The sequence below is a fragment of the Artemia franciscana genome, chromosome 4 (assembly GCF_032884065.1).
Source record: "Artemia franciscana chromosome 4, ASM3288406v1, whole genome shotgun sequence".
NCBI lineage: Eukaryota > Metazoa > Arthropoda > Branchiopoda > Anostraca > Artemiidae > Artemia > Artemia franciscana.
The window spans coordinates 32,197,187-32,218,294 of record NC_088866.1 but is presented as its reverse complement, the minus strand read 5'-3'; the positions used below and the strand labels follow the sequence as shown (position 1 = coordinate 32,218,294).

At 37.0% G+C, this 21,108-nt stretch overlaps 1 protein-coding gene across 1 annotated transcript in view; it reads right to left on the bottom strand.

The window, feature by feature from the left end:
• LOC136026302 (monocarboxylate transporter 10-like) overlaps positions 1 to 7,887 on the bottom strand; it is a 30,665-nt gene extending 22,778 nt beyond the window's left edge. The window contains exons 1-2 of the mRNA XM_065702717.1: positions 7,632 to 7,887; positions 1,403 to 1,554 (exon numbers count right to left, since the gene is read on the bottom strand). Coding sequence (XP_065558789.1) covers positions 1,403 to 1,554; positions 7,632 to 7,818 — 339 coding nt within the window. The 5' untranslated portion in view covers positions 7,819 to 7,887. The remainder of the gene's footprint in view (positions 1 to 1,402; positions 1,555 to 7,631) is intronic.
• Between the last annotated feature and the right edge of the window lie 13,221 nt (positions 7,888 to 21,108).

Genomic DNA, 21,108 nt, shown 5'->3' with positions numbered 1-21,108 from the left:
GAAAAAAATTAGGTATTTTGAACTTACGAACGGGAGATTGGATCTTAATGATATTTGATATCTAGAAGGATATTGTGTCTCAGAGCTCTTATTTTAAATCCCGAACGGGTTATTTGGAAAAATTTGAAAAAATGAGGTATTTGTAACTTACGAACGAGTAATCAGATCTTAATGAAATTTGATATTTAGAAGGATCTTGTGCTCTCATTTTAAATCCCGACCAGATCTGGTTACGTTGGGGGGAGTTTGAGGGGAAAACCGGAAATCTTGGAAAACGTGAAAATTTATGTATCTTTATTTTACGAATAGGTGATCGGATCTTAATGAAACTCGATATATAGAAAGATTTTATTTCTAAGATGCTCCATTTTCAATTTGAATCGGATCCAGGGACATAGAGGTTTGGAGGGGGGAAACAGAAATCTTAGAAACCGGAAATCTTGGAAAACGCTTAGAGTGGAGAGATCGGAATGAAACTTGATGGGAAGAATAAGAACAAGTTCTAGATACGTGATTGACATAATTGGAAGGGATCCGCTCTCTTTGGGGGAGTTGGGGGTGGTGGTATTAATTTGGAAAAATTAGAAAAATTGAGGTATTTTTACCTTAAGAATGGGTGAACAGATCTTAATGAAATTTGATATTTAAAATGAAACTCATGTCTCAGAGCTCTTACTTTAAATCCCGACTAGATCTGGTGACATTATGGGAATTGGATGGGGAACCGGAAATCTTGGAAAACGCTTAGAGTGGAGAGATCCGGGTTAAACCTGGTGGGTAGAATCAACAATTGTCGTAGATATGTGATTGACGTAACCGGACTGGATACACTCTCTTTGGGGGGGGGGTTAGGGGGGTCCTGTGCTTTTGCGAGTTTGCTGCTTCTGGATGTGCTAGGACGATGCAAATTGGTAGGCGTGTCAGGGACCTGCATAAATTGACTTGATAAAGTTGTTTTCCCAGATTCGACCATCTGGGGGGCTGAAAAGAGAGGAAAAATGAGAAAAAATGAGGTATTTTTAACTTACGATTGGGGGATCGGATCTTAATGAATTTCGACATCTAGAATGACCTTCTGTCTCAGAGCTCTTATTTTAAATTCCGACCGGCATTAAGACTCACCAAACATGCTTAAGGAGACATTATTTTCTAGACATTATTATTTTCGACCAATCTATCAATACTTCTTTTTTCATTGATAATAGTGATTCATTAGAAATTAATGATATCCAGATTTTAGTGCTAATCTATCCCCATATGAGAAAATGGGGCTTAAATTATTTAAGAGTTTTTTGGGAGGTGGCCAAAGCGAAAGCTTTAAGCACAATAGGATGGAGGAGGAGTGGTTGTCAGTGTGCCTGCCTCAGACAGTAGCAATAGCTGTAAAATAGGCTAAAGTTACCTTATTCAGTGCATACGCAGATGTTACCATTCCGCTGACAGCCATCATCCCTCCCAGCATGGCGGTTTTTTTTGCACCAACGAGATCGATGAGTATCCCAGCTACTGGAGACATGAGAAATGTCATCCCAATTGAAAGTGAACCGACAAAAGCTAGAAAATATCCGTATGTGACTAATATATTTTAGAAGTTACAGGAATTTTTTTTTTGCCACCTAGGAATTTTTTAAATTTGTTTTTACGGTTATCTCCGTGCGAAAGCAAGCACCGTTGAGTTGTTTTTCATTGTATTCTTGGAAACTTGTTGAAATGAATGTCTAGATAGAATAAAATGCCAGAAAACTGTGCCAATACTTCGAAGTAGTGTTATCAGATACTTGGTATGACACAGCCCATCCATGCAAGTAAAAATGCTTCAAAGTGTTATTTTCGAGCAGAAAGCTAACAAAAGTACAATTTTTGAAAGATTTAAATATATCTTGGAAATCTATCTGGTCTTGCAAGTGAGAAAAGCTTATGAAGACAAACTTCACCGATATTGATGAGAAAATCTCCTGAAAGGCTAAATAATTAATCCTATGTTTGTGGCTGTGTTCATAAAAGTATATGTCACTGTTGTCAGCTATGCACAAAATCTCGGGAAGATATTAATGACAAACCAGGTCTTAGTCTAAAAAATGTCAGTCATGTATACACAATGAAAGCCGACCTGGCAAATCAGACCCTATAGTGAATATTATTTCGGATGTTAACTGGAAAAAAATTGATCAAACCTTCATTGTCTTTATCATCTTATCTCTATAAAGTGGTATAAGTAGTTTTATTTCTGCTATGATTCTGTAAACATTTTCGAAAACACTATCCACCTCATGAAGTTGGAGATGTAAAGTCAAGAGAATGGTGAAATTTATAAATTGATTTAAAGCTGTGTAATAATTTGCATTATATAAACCACTGATGGAAAATATGTTCGACTTGTAGCTTGGGATCTCTTTCTAACTTTAATTAATTCTTGTTAGTTTGGCAACTTATGGTCGCGCTCGCGCGGTTTTGTGCTAGCTGGGAATATCAGTGAAAAAGGAAGCTGACTTCCCAAACCAGAGCACGAACTCGCATTTACACTTGTGATTGGGAGCAGCCTAAGCATCGATGTCTTGGACGATGCGTATCACACCTGATAATATGACTTGATAAGTAGGTTTCACTGGATATACATTTAGGGAAATTTTGGACCTAGTTACAGTCAGGAGCAAAATTCAATGTATATATTTTTCTTTAATTTACGTACTGTCGGCCAATCCCAGAGCTGCTTTTTCAATCCTTAGCCGCAGGGAATAGACACTTTATTCAGACTTATTTTCTGTCCCAGCTAACTTGAAACTAGCTAATCAGATACCGTGCTCTTCGCGCTAAAGTTGTTTAGTGCTTAAAAAAAAAAAGCTTTTTATTGTTTTAATTAAAGGACCTTTTTGATTTAAGAGTCGCTCTAAAGGTTTTGGACAAAAGTCAAACTTTAGCATAAAGAGTGAGATATGGAAGAGAGGATAACCCCCTCATACACGTAATAATTTCTTTTCGTTTTAAATTGTAATGTTGTTGCTTACTTTCAGTTAAAAAAACTTCTTTTTATTTAATTTTGGGCCGTTTTTCAAATCATACCAGGAAATATGGCTCCCCTCTAAATCAAAATCATAAAAAGCAAACATGTAGTGAAAATATAATAGTAAAATAATAGTAAAATAGTATAATATAATAGTAAAATAGTAAAATATAACAAATTTTAACTATTAGCACGCACTATTAAACAATATGGTCGACTATGGTAAAATCCTCCCTTCACGGAGAATACCTCCATGAAAAGCTCTCCCATGTAAAATACCCCCCCCCCCCTGCCTACTGCCAGGGAAACTCCTGGACAATTTCAAATGCCCCAATAAAGTTTTGATAAAAACTTTTGATTAGACTTTTGATTGTTTTTCCTATCATTCAGGAAATTCCCCTCTGTGAATTTTTTTTCCTGGAAATCACCCCTCCCAAGGGAAAAGTTGTATCAGAAAAAATTTCCCAATGGAAAATTTCTTCCACGGAAATTTCCCTCATGGAAATCTTCTCCCATGGAACTTCCCTCCCCATGGGAAGATCCTCTAGACAATTCAAACCCGGTGAAAACTTACCCCGGACAATTACCCTTAACGTCTGCACATGTAAAATTGGGTGGAAAAGAGAAAGGAAGACAAATAAAAAGAATTTCGCATAGGAATTCTGGCCAATTCACCCAGTGTAAAATTTCCCCTGAAAAGTTTACCTCCTGGAAACTTCCCTCCCATGGAAAAATTATTCCTATGTAAATCCCCCATCTGATAATTCAGCCCCCCCCCCCTAAAAAATGTATGCATACTTCCCAATAACAAATACTATACGTAAATAATGGGCAAATTTTATAAATTACAGACCTTTCCCCTGACGCTGTAGGAATTGTGTTATCCCCAAAGTCATAATTATTGAACCTTTCAAATATGTTTTACAAAATAGGTATCTCAAAATTTTGATCTTACGACTTTGGAGGAAAGGGAGTGTGGGAGGGGGCCAATTGCCCTCCAATCTTTTTGTTCAACTATAAAGGACACAAGAACTTTTAATTTTTGTTCGAGTGAGCTCTCTCTCGGTATTCTTTGGACGATTGGTTCAATACGATCTTCCGTAGGGAAAATAAAACGAACAAAAAAAAAATCAACAAATAAATATGCAACGATGATCTTTCTGTTGGCAAAATAAGATACAAAATTCCACATTTTTTCCAGATGGGAGCTTGCAATCTCTACAGTATAGAGTATAGTTCTCTGATGTGCTGAATCTGATACTGGAATTTGTAGTAAGATTCCTTAATTTTTCAGGGTTTTTTTCTCCTTTTTTTCAAAAAACAGGCAAATTTTTTCAGGGTTGTTCCTTTTGATGGGTAACACTAAGCTTAATGAGTCTTATATATGTGGAATCAGCATAATAAGCCAATTCTTTTGATGCTGTCTACTGATGTAAAACTTCTGTTTTGTAGAGTTTCGGTTACTATTAAGCCGAGTCCCTCCTATTTTACAGTTTGTTACCACAAACTCTTTGATGGTATTAGGTAAATTTCATTTTGAATGAACCTTTTCTTGTGTTAAGTTTTTTAAGAAGTAGGAAACTTTTACAGAAACGTCTTTGGAATTTTATCGACTGTTATTCGTAGTTTGTAAAAGAATTACTTATTTAGGCTTCTTAGATACAGCATAAAAGCATAAACACCCTCTAGAACCAATGATGGCGTATAGAACGTCAAATCGACATTTGAGTTGCTAAGTCTTTTTTACAAGGACATATAGCAGGCATTTCGCCCTGCCTAACGGCAGCAGGAATAGCACCTGGGGATTTGTGTTGCCAAATCAGAGCTTTAATCAGCTACAGCAACACATCCAGGGCCCAGAAAGTCATTCTGGTAGTAAGATTTTTGTGGAAGCATGTCCAACACTGCGATAGCACAGTGGAGGTTGATTTCTGTTTGGCTATACGTGGGCTGGGGATTGATTCCAGCCACCGAAGAGTCTTAAATTGCATTGAGACTATCTATTAGTGACTCCAAATAAAAAAAAATGGACAAAAAAGATATAATTAGCCTTTATAAAGGGGGAGGGGTTTAAATCTAACTCTCAAGAAACATTATATAAAGCCTTTTGGATTACCTTGCTACTGATTCACGCACGCTGCAGTCGCTGGCAAACTGTTTAAAAGAATTAAATCCTGTTTTTTATCATTAAAATATAGTTCGACTTGATTTTTTTTTACTTTTCTTGATTTTTTTTTTCGTGATTTTCTCTACAGTATGACTTGATTTTTTTTCTCTCTTGTCTGCATTCCCAGTCACAACTTAATCATACCACAGTGACGTCATTACGGCACACACCCAAATTAACAATTGATTTGTCGATTTCCGGGGTTTGGTCGCAAAAAATAATCTACAGGAGAGAGATTTAGTCAAACTAGGGTTCACCAAAGGTCTTTGGCTTTTATGTACTTTTATTCAACGCAAGATTTCTAAACGTTCTATGTAACTGGTAATAGTATATTTTCAAATAAAAAGTAGTTACTCCTTAGTGACGTACTATCTTATGCTTAACCCTTGGTTCACACTTAGGTGTCTTCGTACAAAAACCGTTTTTTTTTCGGGGTCTGTCTAATTATCCGTTTTTTTTTGCGGCAAATTTATGCGTCATAACGGTTCAACGGTTGCGTTTAAATATGTGTACTGAGTCGTTTGGAAATTTTTTTTTGTTATTTTGGACTAAAGCCCTTTATGAACCATACAATGCAAATAGCTGAGAAACTAAATATTTGCGAAAAGTCGTCCATAAAAGGACATGAGGATCACTCAAGAAACTTTTAATCCACCAGGAATGCGGGGAAATTTCCAGGGATACAAACGTAGAAGCTAAGAATTATGTTATCAATTAGGCATAGGTAGGGCTGGATATAAAGCTTTGACGCTACTAGCCCCAAGCGTTTTTGCTGCTCTGTTTATGCGAGATTTTTAGGGAAGTCCCCGAAAATTCAGGATAGTGGAAGTATTAGGCATAGGTAGGGCTGGATATAAAGCTTTGACGCTACTAGCCCCAAGCGTTTTTGCTGCTCTGTTTTTGCAAGATTTTTAGGGAAGTCCCCGAAAATTCAGGACAGTGGAAGTATTAGGCATAGGTAGGGCTGGATATAAAGCTTTGACGCTACTAGCCCCAAGCGTTTTTGGTGCTCTGTTTTTGCGAGATTTTTAGGGAAGTCCCCGAAAATTCAGGATAGTGGAAGTATTAGGCATAGGTAGGGCTGGATATAAAGCTTTGACGCTACTAGCCCCAAGCGTTTTTGCTGCTCTGTTTTTGCGAGATTTTTAGGGAAGTCCCCGAAAATTCAGGATAGTGGAAGTATTAGGCATAGGTAGGGCTGGATATAAAGCTTTGACGCTACTAGCCCCAAGCGTTTTTGCTGCTCCGTTTTTGCGAGATTTTTAGGGAAGTCCCCGAAAATTCAGGATAGTGGAAGTACTGAACAGAACGTAACTGATGACTCAAAAGTTATGAAAGAGAGACATGATACCGAACTCTTAGCTGCCATTGTTGGGTGACACATAATTCCTGTGTTGTTTTAAGATCACTTTTCTGTGAATAGGCAGCGTGGCGGCGGAGTAGCCTACACCTGGCACTTTGACGATAAATAGCATCAGTCCAATTTTTGTTAAGAAAAAAATCTTTTGTTAAGAAAAAAATGAGTGAAAAAAATCACTCATTGATAATTCATTGCGCCTCCTGGCATTGTACGCCCCTAGATCCGGGCCTAGTGGGTCTATTGGTAAATCCCGGCCTGGGCATAGATTGCCTAATAAAGCCTAACCATTTGAATATATTTTCTGGGCAGAAGCGATTTAGGCTATGCCCAAGACTACATCCAGGTTTGAACCACCACTCCAAATTTTTGTCCTACTCGTGAAACCGTAACTAAATACATTTTAACAAATTTTTGATGAATTTGATTTTTTTGTAAACCCACCCCACCCCAATATCCTCAAACTTAGACACTAAGACATTTTTATTTTTGTTAATTACTATAAGTGTAGTATATTTATATGATATTAAATGGAAGCTTGAGTACATAAAATTAAGCTCCAAGAAAATGTTTTTAAAGTGCCTTGAAGTACCAAATTTTTGTCTCCCGAACCCATCTTAGGTCAATTCATATTGAAAACCGCGATATTCTAAGATTTTTTTGGGAATTTTGATAGTAGGCTAATCAATTTTTTAGGACAGTATCAAATTTTCTTCAGTGTTGCCAAGTTGGACTATAAAAAAAAGCCAAACTAACTATTTAAATTCGACAATGCTCCTCGTCCACAATAGTCCATATTTTCTTAATCTGTTGATTCTCAGAGATAACAACGCCTTCAAAGGATAACTGCACCTTCTTAAGCTTTCTGTAGTGGCGCCAATTCACGAAAATATTGCTTGGGGGCAGAATATGTTTTTTTTTTCAAATCTAGGAGTAATTTTTTTTCTTGATTTTTTTTTCCCAGTGAAAATACCCAAAAAGGGTATTTTTCGATAAAAATACCAAAATAGTTATTTTTAAAATCTATCATTTGCCCATTTCCTCATGAAAAGTAATTGAACAGTCAAAGGAACAAAGTACCTCTTATGAAACATAAATCTACTTACATATTTTTGCAACAACATTCTGACCATCTGATTGGCTTAGCTCGGATTTTAGCTGTTCGGATATTAGACCAAAACAATTATGAATTCCAAAAATCAGAAAATTTGACATAAAACATGCCATCACAATAATCCATCCTTTAACAGATTTATCTTTAGCCGAACTCAATTTTACTGTTTGTGTTTCCATTCTAACCTAAATAAGCACTAACTTAAAAAGCGGTTACTGCTGTGCTTATATTCTCATTTCAAAAATCGCCGCCAGTTGCTAAAAACTTTTTCCATGATATAGTTTCCCAACGAATGTTTGGATTAACCCGTTTAGCTGCTCCTGCATGACGCAGATTCAGCTTTTTAGGTCTTATTAGACGAGCCGGCTATCATCACGTACAACAGCCTATGAATGTGGTGATGGAGGCAAGGACATAACTCTTTCAGGTTTCAGAAATGGGGCAACAACAAGATTATTTTAGTTGTAATCCCCCCTCCACTTTCTTTGAAAATTGTTAGCTCTGGCTTTGCCAAAAGTTTAGTAAAAATGGTATGATGCCAAAGAGCTGTTTGGGAAAAATAGTTAGTCTAATATAAATTGTTCATACAATTTATTTGTCCAAAACACGATTATCCACAAAAAGTTTCCAAGGATACGTAAGAGGGGAATATTAGGTAAAATTTTTCAAGAGGGACACTAGAACAGCTTCAAAAAATATATCCTAAGCTCTTACCTGTAAAACTATCTAAATAGAAATAAGTCTTCAGAGTCACCATACTGTTTTTTGCCTTTACATCCAGCATCAGCTATTTTAGTTTCTTTCTTTTTTTCATAAGAAATATCGTGAAAACCACTTGCCGAATTTTCAAAAATAAGTTAAAATCTGAGGAGAATTCGAAATAATAGTGAATTCTAGATTTTATGACGTTTTAATATATTTTTGGTGTATTTAATGAATATCTAAGATCTTATTTAGCCAAATCACTGTCACTCTTTCGACTTTCAGTTTAATCAATATAAATTCGTCAGCAATGCACGTTATTGAAAAAAGAAGTTAAAGTCAGAAAAAAAACATAGCTGACAATGCCGTACTTCAGCGGACTATAATTCAAAATTTATATTACCGAGAAGAAAAAAACTGTTGAATATACCCATTTACCCATTAGAAAAAAACAAACAAAAAGACAACAACATTTCCATTAGGTAAAATTCCTAACCAACAACATCACCTTTGAACGGGCTCCAACTCAAAATTTCGCGGAACAACGTGTATTTCATGGCTGACAATTATCGACTTCTTGTCAAGATGGTTCTATTACATATCAGCCCATAACTCAATTCAATTCAATCCAGGTGTCCTTTCGAGTCAACCCATATTTGGCTAATCGGATACAAAGAGTCTTTTGTCTTTTTTCTGAATTATGAGAATACAAGTCTCTCTTGACAAATTGGTTTTAGATGGATGAAATAATAAAAAAAAAAGTTTTTCAACAGTTTGAAAGTAAGGAGCAACATTAAAACTTAAAAAGAACAATAGTCATTCTGTGTAATAATTCCGTAAGGGGAGTTGCCTCACTTCAATACCTGGCTCTTCATGCTAAAGTTTTTTAGTACTTTCCAAAGGCTTCTTATTCTAATTTAACGGCCCTTGTGCTTCAGGAGCTGTTCTGAAAGAATTGGGAAAAAATACCAAACTGTAACGTTAAAGAACGAGGTATTGAGGAGGGGGCAGTTCTCCTCATGCATGGAACGATTTCTGTTCGTTTTAAGTTTTAATGTTGCTCCTTTCAGTTGAAAAAACTTCTGTTTTTTCAATTTATTTCTTATCACTTTTCAAATATTGCCGGGAAATATGCCCCTCCCCTCCATGGAAAACCACTCAAGAAAAACTCTTGCATGGAAAATTCCTTCAATATAAAATACCCCCCCCCCAGACAACTCCATCATTACTGAAAATCCCCCTCCCGGAATATTTCGTGCGGACAATTCCGCCTAGAAAGTTCTTCTTGCCTACTTTCATTTGAAAAAAAATTTGTCTTTTATTTAATTACTGATCCTTTTCAAATGAAAATCTCTCTCCGTGCAAATTTTCCCTCAAAAATCTCCCCTCCCAATAGAAAGCTTTCCCCGTCGAAAAATCCCCCATAGAGAACTTCTCCTGTAGAAATTTCGCCCCTTACAGAAAAATACCCCAGGTCATGACAACTCCGTTGAAAAAAAAAACCGGAACATCGGTATATATAAAATTGAGTCGCCAAAGAGAAAGTAAGATAAATAAAAATAATTTCGTATGGGAATTATTGTAAATTCCCTCTGTTTAAATTTCCCCCCTGGAAAGATCATTCCCGGAAACTTCTCTCTCCACGGATAAAACCTAATCTTGAAAAATTCCCCCGTAGAAATCCTCCCCCCCCCTCGAAGAAAAAAATGTCTATATACTTCCCATTGAAAAATAGCGTATGTAAACAATGGATAAACTTCATAACTTACACCCCTTTCCCAACGGGCTTTGGGGGATCATGTCATTGCCAAAGGCACTGCTGCTGGACTTTTGAACTAGGTTGAACAAAAATGGCTATATCAAAATTGTGATCGGATAACTTTAGAAAAAGGGGTAAGAGGGGGACTAGTTGCCCTCAAATCTTTTTGGTCACTTCAAATCTTTTTGGTCACCTTGGGAAGAAAAAGAAACGAACAAAAAAAAAAAACACACATTTGTCATCTTTCCTCTGGCACAAAAATACACAATACCATAAATAAAACATAAGAACTTGAAACACCTCTGCAGAAAGGGTTCTCTAATAAGCTGAATCTGATGGTGTGATTTTCACTAAAACTTCCTGACCTTTTGTGGGTGTTTCCCATTTTTTGAAAACCTGGCAATTTTTTTCAGGTTTGTAGCTTTTTATAGGCAGTAATAAACTTAATGGATTTTATATATTTGAAATCAACATTGAAAACCAACTTTTTTTAACGTACCTATTTTCATTAAAATTCTGTTTTCTTGAGTTTCGTATACTATTGGGCTGAGTCACTCCTTACGAGCAGTTCGTTACCACGAACTGTTTGATATTTTACTATCGAAAAAGGTTGGTTAAACTATCAAATATAATGGAGTTCTAGTGATGGTTGAGTAGGATGATCTTCACGAGACTGAGTTGAATGGGGTTTAGCTCCTCAGGACTGAGCTACGTGGGGTTGAGTCGCATATTATTGAGTCGAGTGGGGTAGAGTTACATGTGGCTGATATAAATGTGGTGGGGTAGAATGAGGGTTGAACTGAGTGAATTTTAGTTGAGTGGGTTGAGGCGCATTGGGTTGAAATGGGGTTGAGTTTAAATAATGGTTAAACTACAGGGGATTGAACTGAATGGGGATTGAATTAAACAGGCGTTCAGTTGAGTGAAGGTTGAGCTTCAAGAGTCGAGATAAACGGGCTTGAGCTGAATGTTGTTGAGTTAGATATATCTCTCAACAACAACAAAAAAATATGCAAATGGAAATATATTAAAACGGGTACAAAATTTTAAAACAAGGCAGTGACAAAAAAAGAAGAAAAAACAAAAGGGAAACTAGAAATAATAAAAAATTCTAAATATTTTGGCTTCACGCCTGGAAGTCTTTGTCAACGGAAAAAAAAAACAAACAAAACAATTAAACTAAATTAAACAAAAATGAGAGAAGGTCTGTCTGTCTTTTGTTCTGTCTTAAGGTATGTATAAAGAAAAGGAGGAAAAACAACTAAAAGCAGACCACAGCTTAGATATACAATACAGTTATGAAAACTCCTATCTTGCCCATGAGAAGCTTTTGGTATAAAGCTCTGAACTTGGCGCCTCCTAGATCGTACTACAACACCATAGGCCGGAACGCAATTTTGTTTTGTTTGTCCAATTGCTCCAATCTTTTAGATTCAGACTGCCAGTTTCCTGTCTCCAGCCGCTAGCATCGCTACTGCTCACAGTGTCCCAAAAATAAATCGAGTTTTCATAGCTGTATTGTATATCTAAGCTGTGAAGCAGACTCACATCTTAATAACGTCCAATTTGATTTACCTACTAATCCAACTAAGTATTTTTTCTAAAACAATTCACCTGTCTTATTCCACCAACCTTTTTCTTTGACATTAACCCGGTACCAATGCAACATAATGTCGTAAGTCACCTCCCCCCATATTAATGTCACTTTCCTCGTCCGATAATTAACTTTTGTGAATCAGGCTCTTAAGAATTTTTGATCGAAAATCTATTGGGAAGTATAATCGTTTTGCTTATTCATTGGCAGTCACAAAAATGGTCAAATACTCTTTTGGCGTCAGGGCAACTTGGAATATGCATGTGTTTGGGAGAGGGGGGCAAATACTATAGGTAGGGCAAGCCCGTATCCACGGAGGTCACTGAGTTTGAATCCCTTCCCGAATTTTTTGTCCGACTCGCAAAACGTAACAAAAATCTATATAAACCACTTTTCATACATTTTAAGTCTTTTTTTGTGTGTAAAAACATCTCCCCAAAATATAGCCCCCTCTTCCAAACACGTTCCTGAATATGCTTTGGGGAGGTGGAGTAATTTATGAAAACAAAAATCTTTAAAAATATTTGGGGGTTAGTTCAATCACGAGAACTCTACGCACTTATAGATAATAAAAGTGTAAAAACGACTAATATTATAATTTTATTCTCTAAAACATTTTGTATTTAAAGGAAGAGTGAAAAATCCTCTTCAAAATTGCTTTAGCATAGTGGGAGAAAATAATCGGGTATTTTTCAAACCATGGGAAAAGCGTGGTTATGCTACGTAATTTCCGTTTTCTTTTACAATATGGTTCTTATATATTTCGATGGTTTTTTATTTCGAAGAAATAGAGGTGAATGATTTGGTCGTTTGCAAAAATAAAATGTAAGTTGAACTACCAACGTCAGGTTTTAAGAATTTTCCCGTCTCATATAACATACTGTGAAGGAACCATTGTCATAATATCAAATTAATTTGTGTCTTCTTTCACTGGCAACTCATTCTGTTTATGGTAATTGCTTACGCATTTCAATATAACCCGTTTGATCCCGCAAAACTTAAACACGTCAAAGAAAAAAAAAAAAAAAAAAAAAAAAAAAACAAGTTATAACTAACTGAAATTTCAAGCAGATTGTTATGCGACGTGTTGGGTACACTCTTGATCTATGAAATTATATTCGCATATGTGCTAATGGGATGGGATTCTAAGCTCCAGACCTCTCCTGTTATGGTTTCAGCTCCCCCTTGGAGATAAGACTGTCCTCTACCAAAACCATGTATCAGGTGCTTCCAAGTAGGGATTATTTAATAGAGAAACTACGCCAGAATTTGATTTTGAGATAAGGATGGACTTCGAATAATCTCTACATGGCTAGAACAGTGGCACAGTCAATATTTTTCAATTTACTATACATTCTGAGGTATGATCTTGCGCAAAACAAATTCTGCCGGTTCCCCATAGCCAAAACTATGTATGGACGTTTTAAGATTATGAGATTTAATATCTGCGTCCTGCATAAAACAGGATGTTAAAGATGGGAAGGAAACTGACTCGGGAAAACCTATTGACGAAGTTATCTATCTGAATTATGTCTTCAGTTCTAATAATGGAAGAAATCACTACTTTGCAATTTTCTCACATACCAAAGACACCAAAATCAAAAAATTATCACCTCCTCCCACTGAACCCATCTTAGGTTTGTTCATACCTGAAAACCGCGACTTCAAAAATTACTTCACACAATTTCGGTTGTTCCAAAATTATAATAAACAAAACTACTTAGTTGAATTTAATGATGGTTTTTGTCCGTAAAAACTTGAACAATGGCGATCTGTAGATTTCTGTAAACAACCTTTGAAAGAAAGCTGTATCTTATTAGTTCTTGAACTGTTTGGTGTCATTGGTTATTAAGCGTATATTTTGCTCGTTCTTTATCAATTTTTCTTTTTTCTTTCTATTTAATTTGGTGCCTGCTAGTAACAAAACCTCCATAAGTGAATAATGAAGTCTTTTTGATTAAAAATAGAATTTCTGATTTTTCCAAATTTCTTGAGGTGTAAATGGCGGGTAATTTTTCACTTAACCGATTCAATAAGTCAGATTTTATTTTCATTGTCCTTTGTACTTAAATACATTTGCGAAAAATCAGGTTTGCAGGGGCATGTATATCCCTTCTTTTAAATGGGACTGTTGTCTTGACTCCCTCTTTGAGGGGAGAGGAGAATCAGGTTAGTGGTTTGTTTTTCCACACTTCTGATTGCAAACTTAGGGAGGAAACAAGAAAAAGAAGGCACGCCAGTGATACTCATTAATAAATACGAATTCTGGTTGTTCGAGATGGAGGACTATCAGCCTCAAATTTAGGGCCTCGGACACTGGTGATTTCAATAGTAATTTTTCTTTCAATGTGACGTTGATTTTGAAAGATTTCAGGCTCTTTCGAAGTTCTCCAAAATATTCTCGTAATTACTACTATTAGGCTCTTTCTGAATAAAAGTTTTTGTTTTCAGAATAGTGTAACAAGAGAAATATTTGTCATAATACGGTATGGTCAAGGGTTTTTTCATTAATTTCTGGTTACTATGAGCCATCTTTCACCATGTTAAAGCTACTGCTGCTACCATGATTAGAGAAATAAAAAAAAAAAAAAAAAAAAAAAAAAAAAAAAAAAAAAAAAAAAAAAAAAAAAAAACACCGATCTAAGGAAACTGCACGCCTGGATAACATGGATACATAGTTTCTTTCGATTTACCTCAGCTCGTACTCTGAGCAAAATTTTTTGTCCACATGCATCCCCGACATTCATTTAAAATTTCCACGGAAAGTTTCAACTTGATCCCTAAAGACGTTCCCAGGATACTGCAGATGCGTTGTTTTTATCATCTGACAATACATAGTGCATCTTGGTTTACCTCGTTACCGAACAATCAATGGAATAGATCGCATTGAGGTTTAAATTTGAGCAAGGTTTAGGTTGATCAAAGGATTTTTCGCCCTCACTTCTTCTGTCCCATACTCCAAGTAATCATGAGGTCGAATAGTTCCCCTGAAAACTCCCTGAAAGTTTCAACCTGATACCCACAGCACTCGCACGGGATCCTGATTATTGGATATTTTCTGGGCTTGGTTTGTTTTGATGGGCGTTTTCGGGCTGAAAAACCTCTTCCTAGCTAATTTATCTAATGTGGGCTGCCTCCCCGTAGTAGCATAATATTTGTAGGCATGAATATATAATGAGTATATAATGAATTTTAGAAGGATATCGTGTCTCAAAGCTCTTGTTTTAAATCCCGACCGGATCCGGTGACGTTGGGGGGAGTTGGAGGAGGAAACCTAAAATCTTGGAAAACGCTTAGAGTGGAGGGATCGGGATGAAAACTTTGTGGAAAAATAACCAGAACGGATTCGCTCTCTTTGGGGGAGTTGGGAGGGATGGTTAATTCTGAAAAATTACAAAAAATGAGGTATTTGTAACTTACGAAAGAGTGATCGGATCTTATTGAAACTTCCTATTTAGAAGGACCTCGTAACTCAGATCTCTTATTTTAAATACCAACCGGATCCAGTGCTATTGGGAGGAGTTGGGGGGGGACTGGAAATCTTGGAAATAATTTAGGGTGGAGTGGAGGGATCGGGATGAAACTTGGTGGAAAGAATAAGAAAAAGTCCAAGATACTTTGCTTACACAACCGGACCGGATCCGCTCTCTTTGGGGGAGTTGGGGGGGGGGAATAATAGAGAAAAATCAGAAAATATGAGGAATTTATAACTTCGAACGGTTGATCAGATCTTAGTGAAATTTGATATTTAGAAGGATCTTGTGCTTCAGAGCATTCATTTTAGATCATGACTAGATCCGGTGACATTGGGGGAAGTTGGAGGGGGAAACTGGAAATCTTGGAAAACGTGAAAATTTAGGTTTCTTCATGTTACGGATGGGTGATCGGATCTTAATGAAACTTGATATATAGAAAGATCTTATGTCTCATATGCGCCATTTTCATTTTGAATCGGATCCGGGGACATAAGGGTTTGGAGGGGGAAACAGAAATCTTGGAAAACACTTAGAGTGGAGAGATCGGTATGAAACTTGATGGGAAAAATAAGCACAAGTTCTAGATACATGATTGACATAATTGGAACGGATCTGCTTTCTTTGAGGGAGTTGGAGGGGGGTATTAATTGGGAAAAATCAGAAAAATTGAGGTATTTTTAACTTTAGAACTGGTGACCAGATCTTAATAAAATTTGATAATTAGAAGGAACTTATGTCTCAGAGCTCTTATGGAAAATCCCGACCATATTTGGTGACATTAGGGGGAGTCGAAGGGGGAAACCTGAAATCTTTGAAAACGCATAGAGTGGAGAGATCGGGATGAAACGTGGTGGGTAGAATGAGAAAATGTCGCAGATACGTGATTGACGTAACCGGACTCGATTTACGCTCTTTGGGGGAGTTAGGGGGTCCGGTGCTTTGGCGAGTTTGGTGCTTCTGGATGTGCTAGGACGATGAAAATTGGTAGGCGTGTCAGGGACCTGCACAAATTGACTTGATAAATTTGTTTTCCCCGATTCGACCATCTGGGGGGGGGGTTAAAAGGAGAAAAAAAATTAGACAAAATGAGGTATTTTTAACTTACGAGTGGGTGATCGGATCTTAATGAATTTTGATATTTAGTCTCTGATTTTCCTTTTAAATCAATCTATTGATTCTTAGATTTTTACTAGAGCTCATGCCATATGAGCTCTTGGCTTTTGGCTCTTCCCACCTCGTCACAAGTGTCATATGAGCTCTTAGCGTTTGTGTTTAATAGACATTAGAAGGGGTTTGTGCAAGAATTATATGAGTGATAGATCGTGTGAAAACAAAAGAGATGTAAAGAAAGTGGAGGAAGCATTAAAATATGAACTAAAGAGATGTGAAGTGGAGGCCATGGATAAAATTGCTGAGGATCTGGAAGATGCAGCTAGATGGCATAATAGCAAAATATTCTAATGGCATATTAATAAATTGAGAGGGAGTAGTCAATCCTGACTAGTCCCAGTTAAAGATAGGAATGGGGCCACAATTAGTGATAAGGAAAAAGTTAAAGAAAGATGTTTTTTTTTAGAATGTGCTAAACCGAGATACAGTTGCAGGAGAAGATATAGATGGAAATGAAAAAGTTTGTGATACCTTGGATCTGAAGGAAGATTTGTTTTGTGAGGAAGAATTAGTGACAGTACTAAAAGGATTAAAAAATAATAAGGCTCCAGGTGCTGATTGTGTGATAAATGAGTTTCTTAAATATGGTGGCTTGAGGTTAGAAATAAGCTACTGAAGATTATGAATATGAGTTTTGAAAAGGGGAAGTACCTAATTATTCTAGGAAAACCTTAATTAAACTACTGTATAAGATAGGTGACAAGAGTAAGTGTTGTAATTATCGAGGCATTAGTTTGGTCTCTGTAGGTAGAAAATTACTTAGTAATATGATACATTTAAGACTGAGAGATGCTGTAGACAAAGTTTTGAGTGAAGAATAGTGCGGTTTTAGAAAAGGTAGAGGATGTGTCGACCAGGTTTTCACTCTTAGGTTATTAATTGAGAAGTCCCTTCGTTGTCAAACACCTTTAGTTCTCAGTTTTATCGATTATGAGCAAGCTTTCGATTCTGTTGATAGAAGATCGTTAGCAAAGGTCTTGTCCTTATATGGTATACCAGACAAATACATTAAGGTGATTTGTGTTATGTACCAGAATAATACTGCTGCGGTTAAGGTAGGAAATGAGGTTAGTGACTATTTTTGTACTAAATCAGGAGTTAAGCAGGGTTGTGTTCTATCCTCCTTTATATGGATCATTTTGATGGACTTGGTCTTAAGGAGCACAGGAAAGGCAAATTGGAGACCACGGAGTCGAATGGGGAGGAAAAACGGTCCTGGACTTAGATTATGGTGATGATTTAAGCATATTTGATTTGCAACCTACAACAGTAGGTTGTCCGAAAAATGTGGTTCAATCCCGCTTTCTAGGGCTATATGAAAGAAACGTTGAGATGTCTAGGCTACGTTCTGCGGATGGAGGATGACAGATTGCCGAAGATTATCCTTTTTGGCCAACCGTCTGTGGCTTCACGGAAAGCAGGTCGTTTTCGTTTGGGTTGGGAGGATGTCATAAATAAAGATTTAAAGGAAGTTGGAACTTCATGGGAGGGTGTAAAGAGGGAAGCCTTCAATAGATAAGGCTGGAGGAGGAGTGTGTGTTGCTGTGTTGGCCTCAGGCGGCTTGGTGCTGCAGTGAGTTATTAGTAATAGTAGTAGTGTTTTTCTTGAACTTGAATTTCAATAGCTTGGAGGAGTCAAAATCCAAATCAGAATCATGAAAATTTAAGATGAACAGAACTCCTTATTTCAAATAAGCAAGCAAATAGATTTCTTTAGCCTTTATCTTACACTGATAATATCCCTCAATCGTCATTCTCCAGAAACAAGAAAAAAATTAAAAGAAATAGAAAATAAAAAGTAATCCTACAAGATAAATTCAAAAAAAGAACCAAGCTTTTTCAACCAAAAGTAAGGAGCAGCTTTGATACTTGGAACGATAAGAAATTATTCCAAATATGGGAGAGGTTACCCCCTTCCAACACCACACTCCAAGCTTTTCAGTGCATTCTAAAAGCTTATTAATCCAATTCGATGGCCCTTGTAATTCAGCAGTCCTTTTTACTTAGGAAAAATTCGGACAAAATTCAAGACAACATTTGAATGATAAATTAAGACAACATTTGAATGATTAATCAAACTTTTTTGACGAATATCAGTTTCGTTGAAGAAGTTTTTAATAATATTTTAACTATTGGTTTTTGGGTGGACAGACAGGAGTTATTATTGTTCATATGGATTGAAAATCTGCTTGAGTGTTCGTGCTGATGCTTAACTACATTATATAAGCATTTTTAAATACATTGAATCATTGTTTTACAAATAGGAAAAAAGAAATATTAACATTTAAAATCAATGAAAACATTGATCCCGATAGAACTGGCCACCCCAACCCCCCGTAAAAATTCCTAGGGGTTCATGATGCCCCGCCTCGCCTTTTTTTTCTGCCAGTAAACATGCGGATGTATCATTTTTTGCTTCATAGAAATAGATTGTCACAATTGAAGGAGTAATAATACCTCCACCACCAACACCAATAATAAAAGTGTGGGTTAAATGTGCTCCCGGGAATCAAGAAGGCTTGAATATTAATTTCTCCCCCCCCTCCTTCCTCACAATTCAGTTTATATTTATCTGAATGCTTGATGAAAGGTAGTATGTTTGGGCGTTAAAATACACCATTTTGGGCATATATCCCCCCTCCCCGAATAAAACATCACCCACCAGCCCTCCTTCATATTGGTTGATATGCACCTATACATCATTGTGTAAAGCAAATTAATTTATTTACATGAAGCTTAGAATTAATGTCAGAAAATTTTCTGCAACAAGAAGGGAGGTATCGCCCCGCAGCACCCTTATTTAGCCGTAGTCTAAATGGAGGGAGATGAGAGATAATTCCTACTCAACCCCCAATACCACCAGCTATATCTATGCGAACGTTCATGGAGATTTAAATATCTTGGGTTTGGAAAGCTCTCTTTTAGACCTACGGCAAAAACGCCTACCCAAAGACCAAGTCCCCCTCCTTCTTAATAACTGATGCACAGTTATACTCTGTTTTTACAATTTTTTACTAGGGAGAATTTTCCAGGAGTGTCGGTGGAAGGGTCGGATTCTCCAGGAGGGAAATTTTCAGGCAGGGAGAATTTTCCATGATGATTTTTCCGTTGAAAATTTTCGACGGGAGAGGGCAAATTTTCTGTGGGGGTAGGTTTTCATCGGGGGGGGGGGGGGGTCAACAGGGAGAATTTTATTGAGGGATTGTGCTGTACCGCGTTCCAGATAGTGTCTTTCGACTTACCTTGCTTCTTAGATGTGAATAAATTCTAATTACCAGTAAAACTGCCAAAAATTGTAGGTGGATTAGAGACTTAACCTTTTTAGCAGCTCCCCCCAACACAAGATTACAAGTCCCCTTGCCCAAATTTTCCCTTCCTTTTCCCAGCAGTATCTGAAAGTTTCAACTTGATCCCCAAAGCTGTTCCCAAGGCTTTGCAGATCTGCTATTTCAATGGCTTGGACATACAAAGTTTCTTTGGATCTACTCAAGTTTCAACTTGAGGTCCACCTGACCCCCCATTCTTCCCCCAACAGTTATTTAACCTAATAAGCAAAGGTATTATCAAGATACTGCAAATAACTTGAAAAGCAGGGTCTTAATTACGTCTGTTAATTTACTTAGGTGCGCCTGTCGTTTCCAATAGTAAACGATATGTGAGAGTTCCTAGCTGATCGGGAAAAAATGAATAAACGTCGTAGCCTTTCTGCCAAAACTTACATATGAACAATGGATAATTTATCCAACAAAGGGTCATTGCTCCTGGGGCTTTGAGGTTTGATATTAACCTCGGAGACATAATTATTTTACTTTTCAGTGTTTGCAAACAAAATGAATTTTTCAAAATCTTGATCCAACATTATGATGGTTATGAGGGGGGAGAGGCAGAAAGGGTACTGGAAAGAGGCTGGCTAATCCCATGTACTTTTAACCAAAAGAACGGCACCATAAGTTTCAATTTACAATCGAATGGGCCCCCTCCCAAGATTTTACAACCACTACTTCCATACGAGTTGGTCAGAAAAAAAGTTTTTGGGTCATTCTGTGGCCCTATTTTTGGGGATTAATATTTGTTTTCAATTTTTCCTTCTGGATTGGGGCCTGTTAGGTCATGGACATAAGGGTATAGGTTTTAGGTCAATCCGACAAGAGAGTTTCCACCCATTTTTTTGTCAGGGGGGACGTGTACTGGGAAATTTAGTTTTGGCACATTAGTCTCCTCTTTGCCCAAGATCTCACGGCTGTAAATTTCGACTTCATCAAGAACAAAAAAGCTTTTTGCCCAACTCATTTTCCTTTAGAGGAGGACTATGCACCGAAACATTTTTGTTCACGTTATGCTCCTCTTGGCCCAAGAACTTACGGCTAGAAGTTCCAAACCCTCCAAGGAGAAAAATATTTTTGGCCTATTTCCGTACCGCCCCCAGACCCCTCCTGCAGCAAGATGTTGACATAGGACAAAATGTGATCAATTGTGGGGGCACTTAACCTTTGACCTGTAATATCCTTCATATATTTATTTCAGCTAGAGAACAAAAGTTTAAGATCAATCAGGTAATAAAAAACGCAATTAAGCATTCAGCAATTGCAAAGTCAATGAACGGAAAGAACGACGATACCCTTGACAATTTTGCAAATGGGATTAGGCTGCAAAGTCTCTTCAGCAAATCCTCTTGCAGGTAGTGGATTCAGTCTGACTGTTCCCGCCACTACTACACGTTTCTTCTTCCACCACTCATAGTCATTACACTTACCTTTGCAATAGTTTC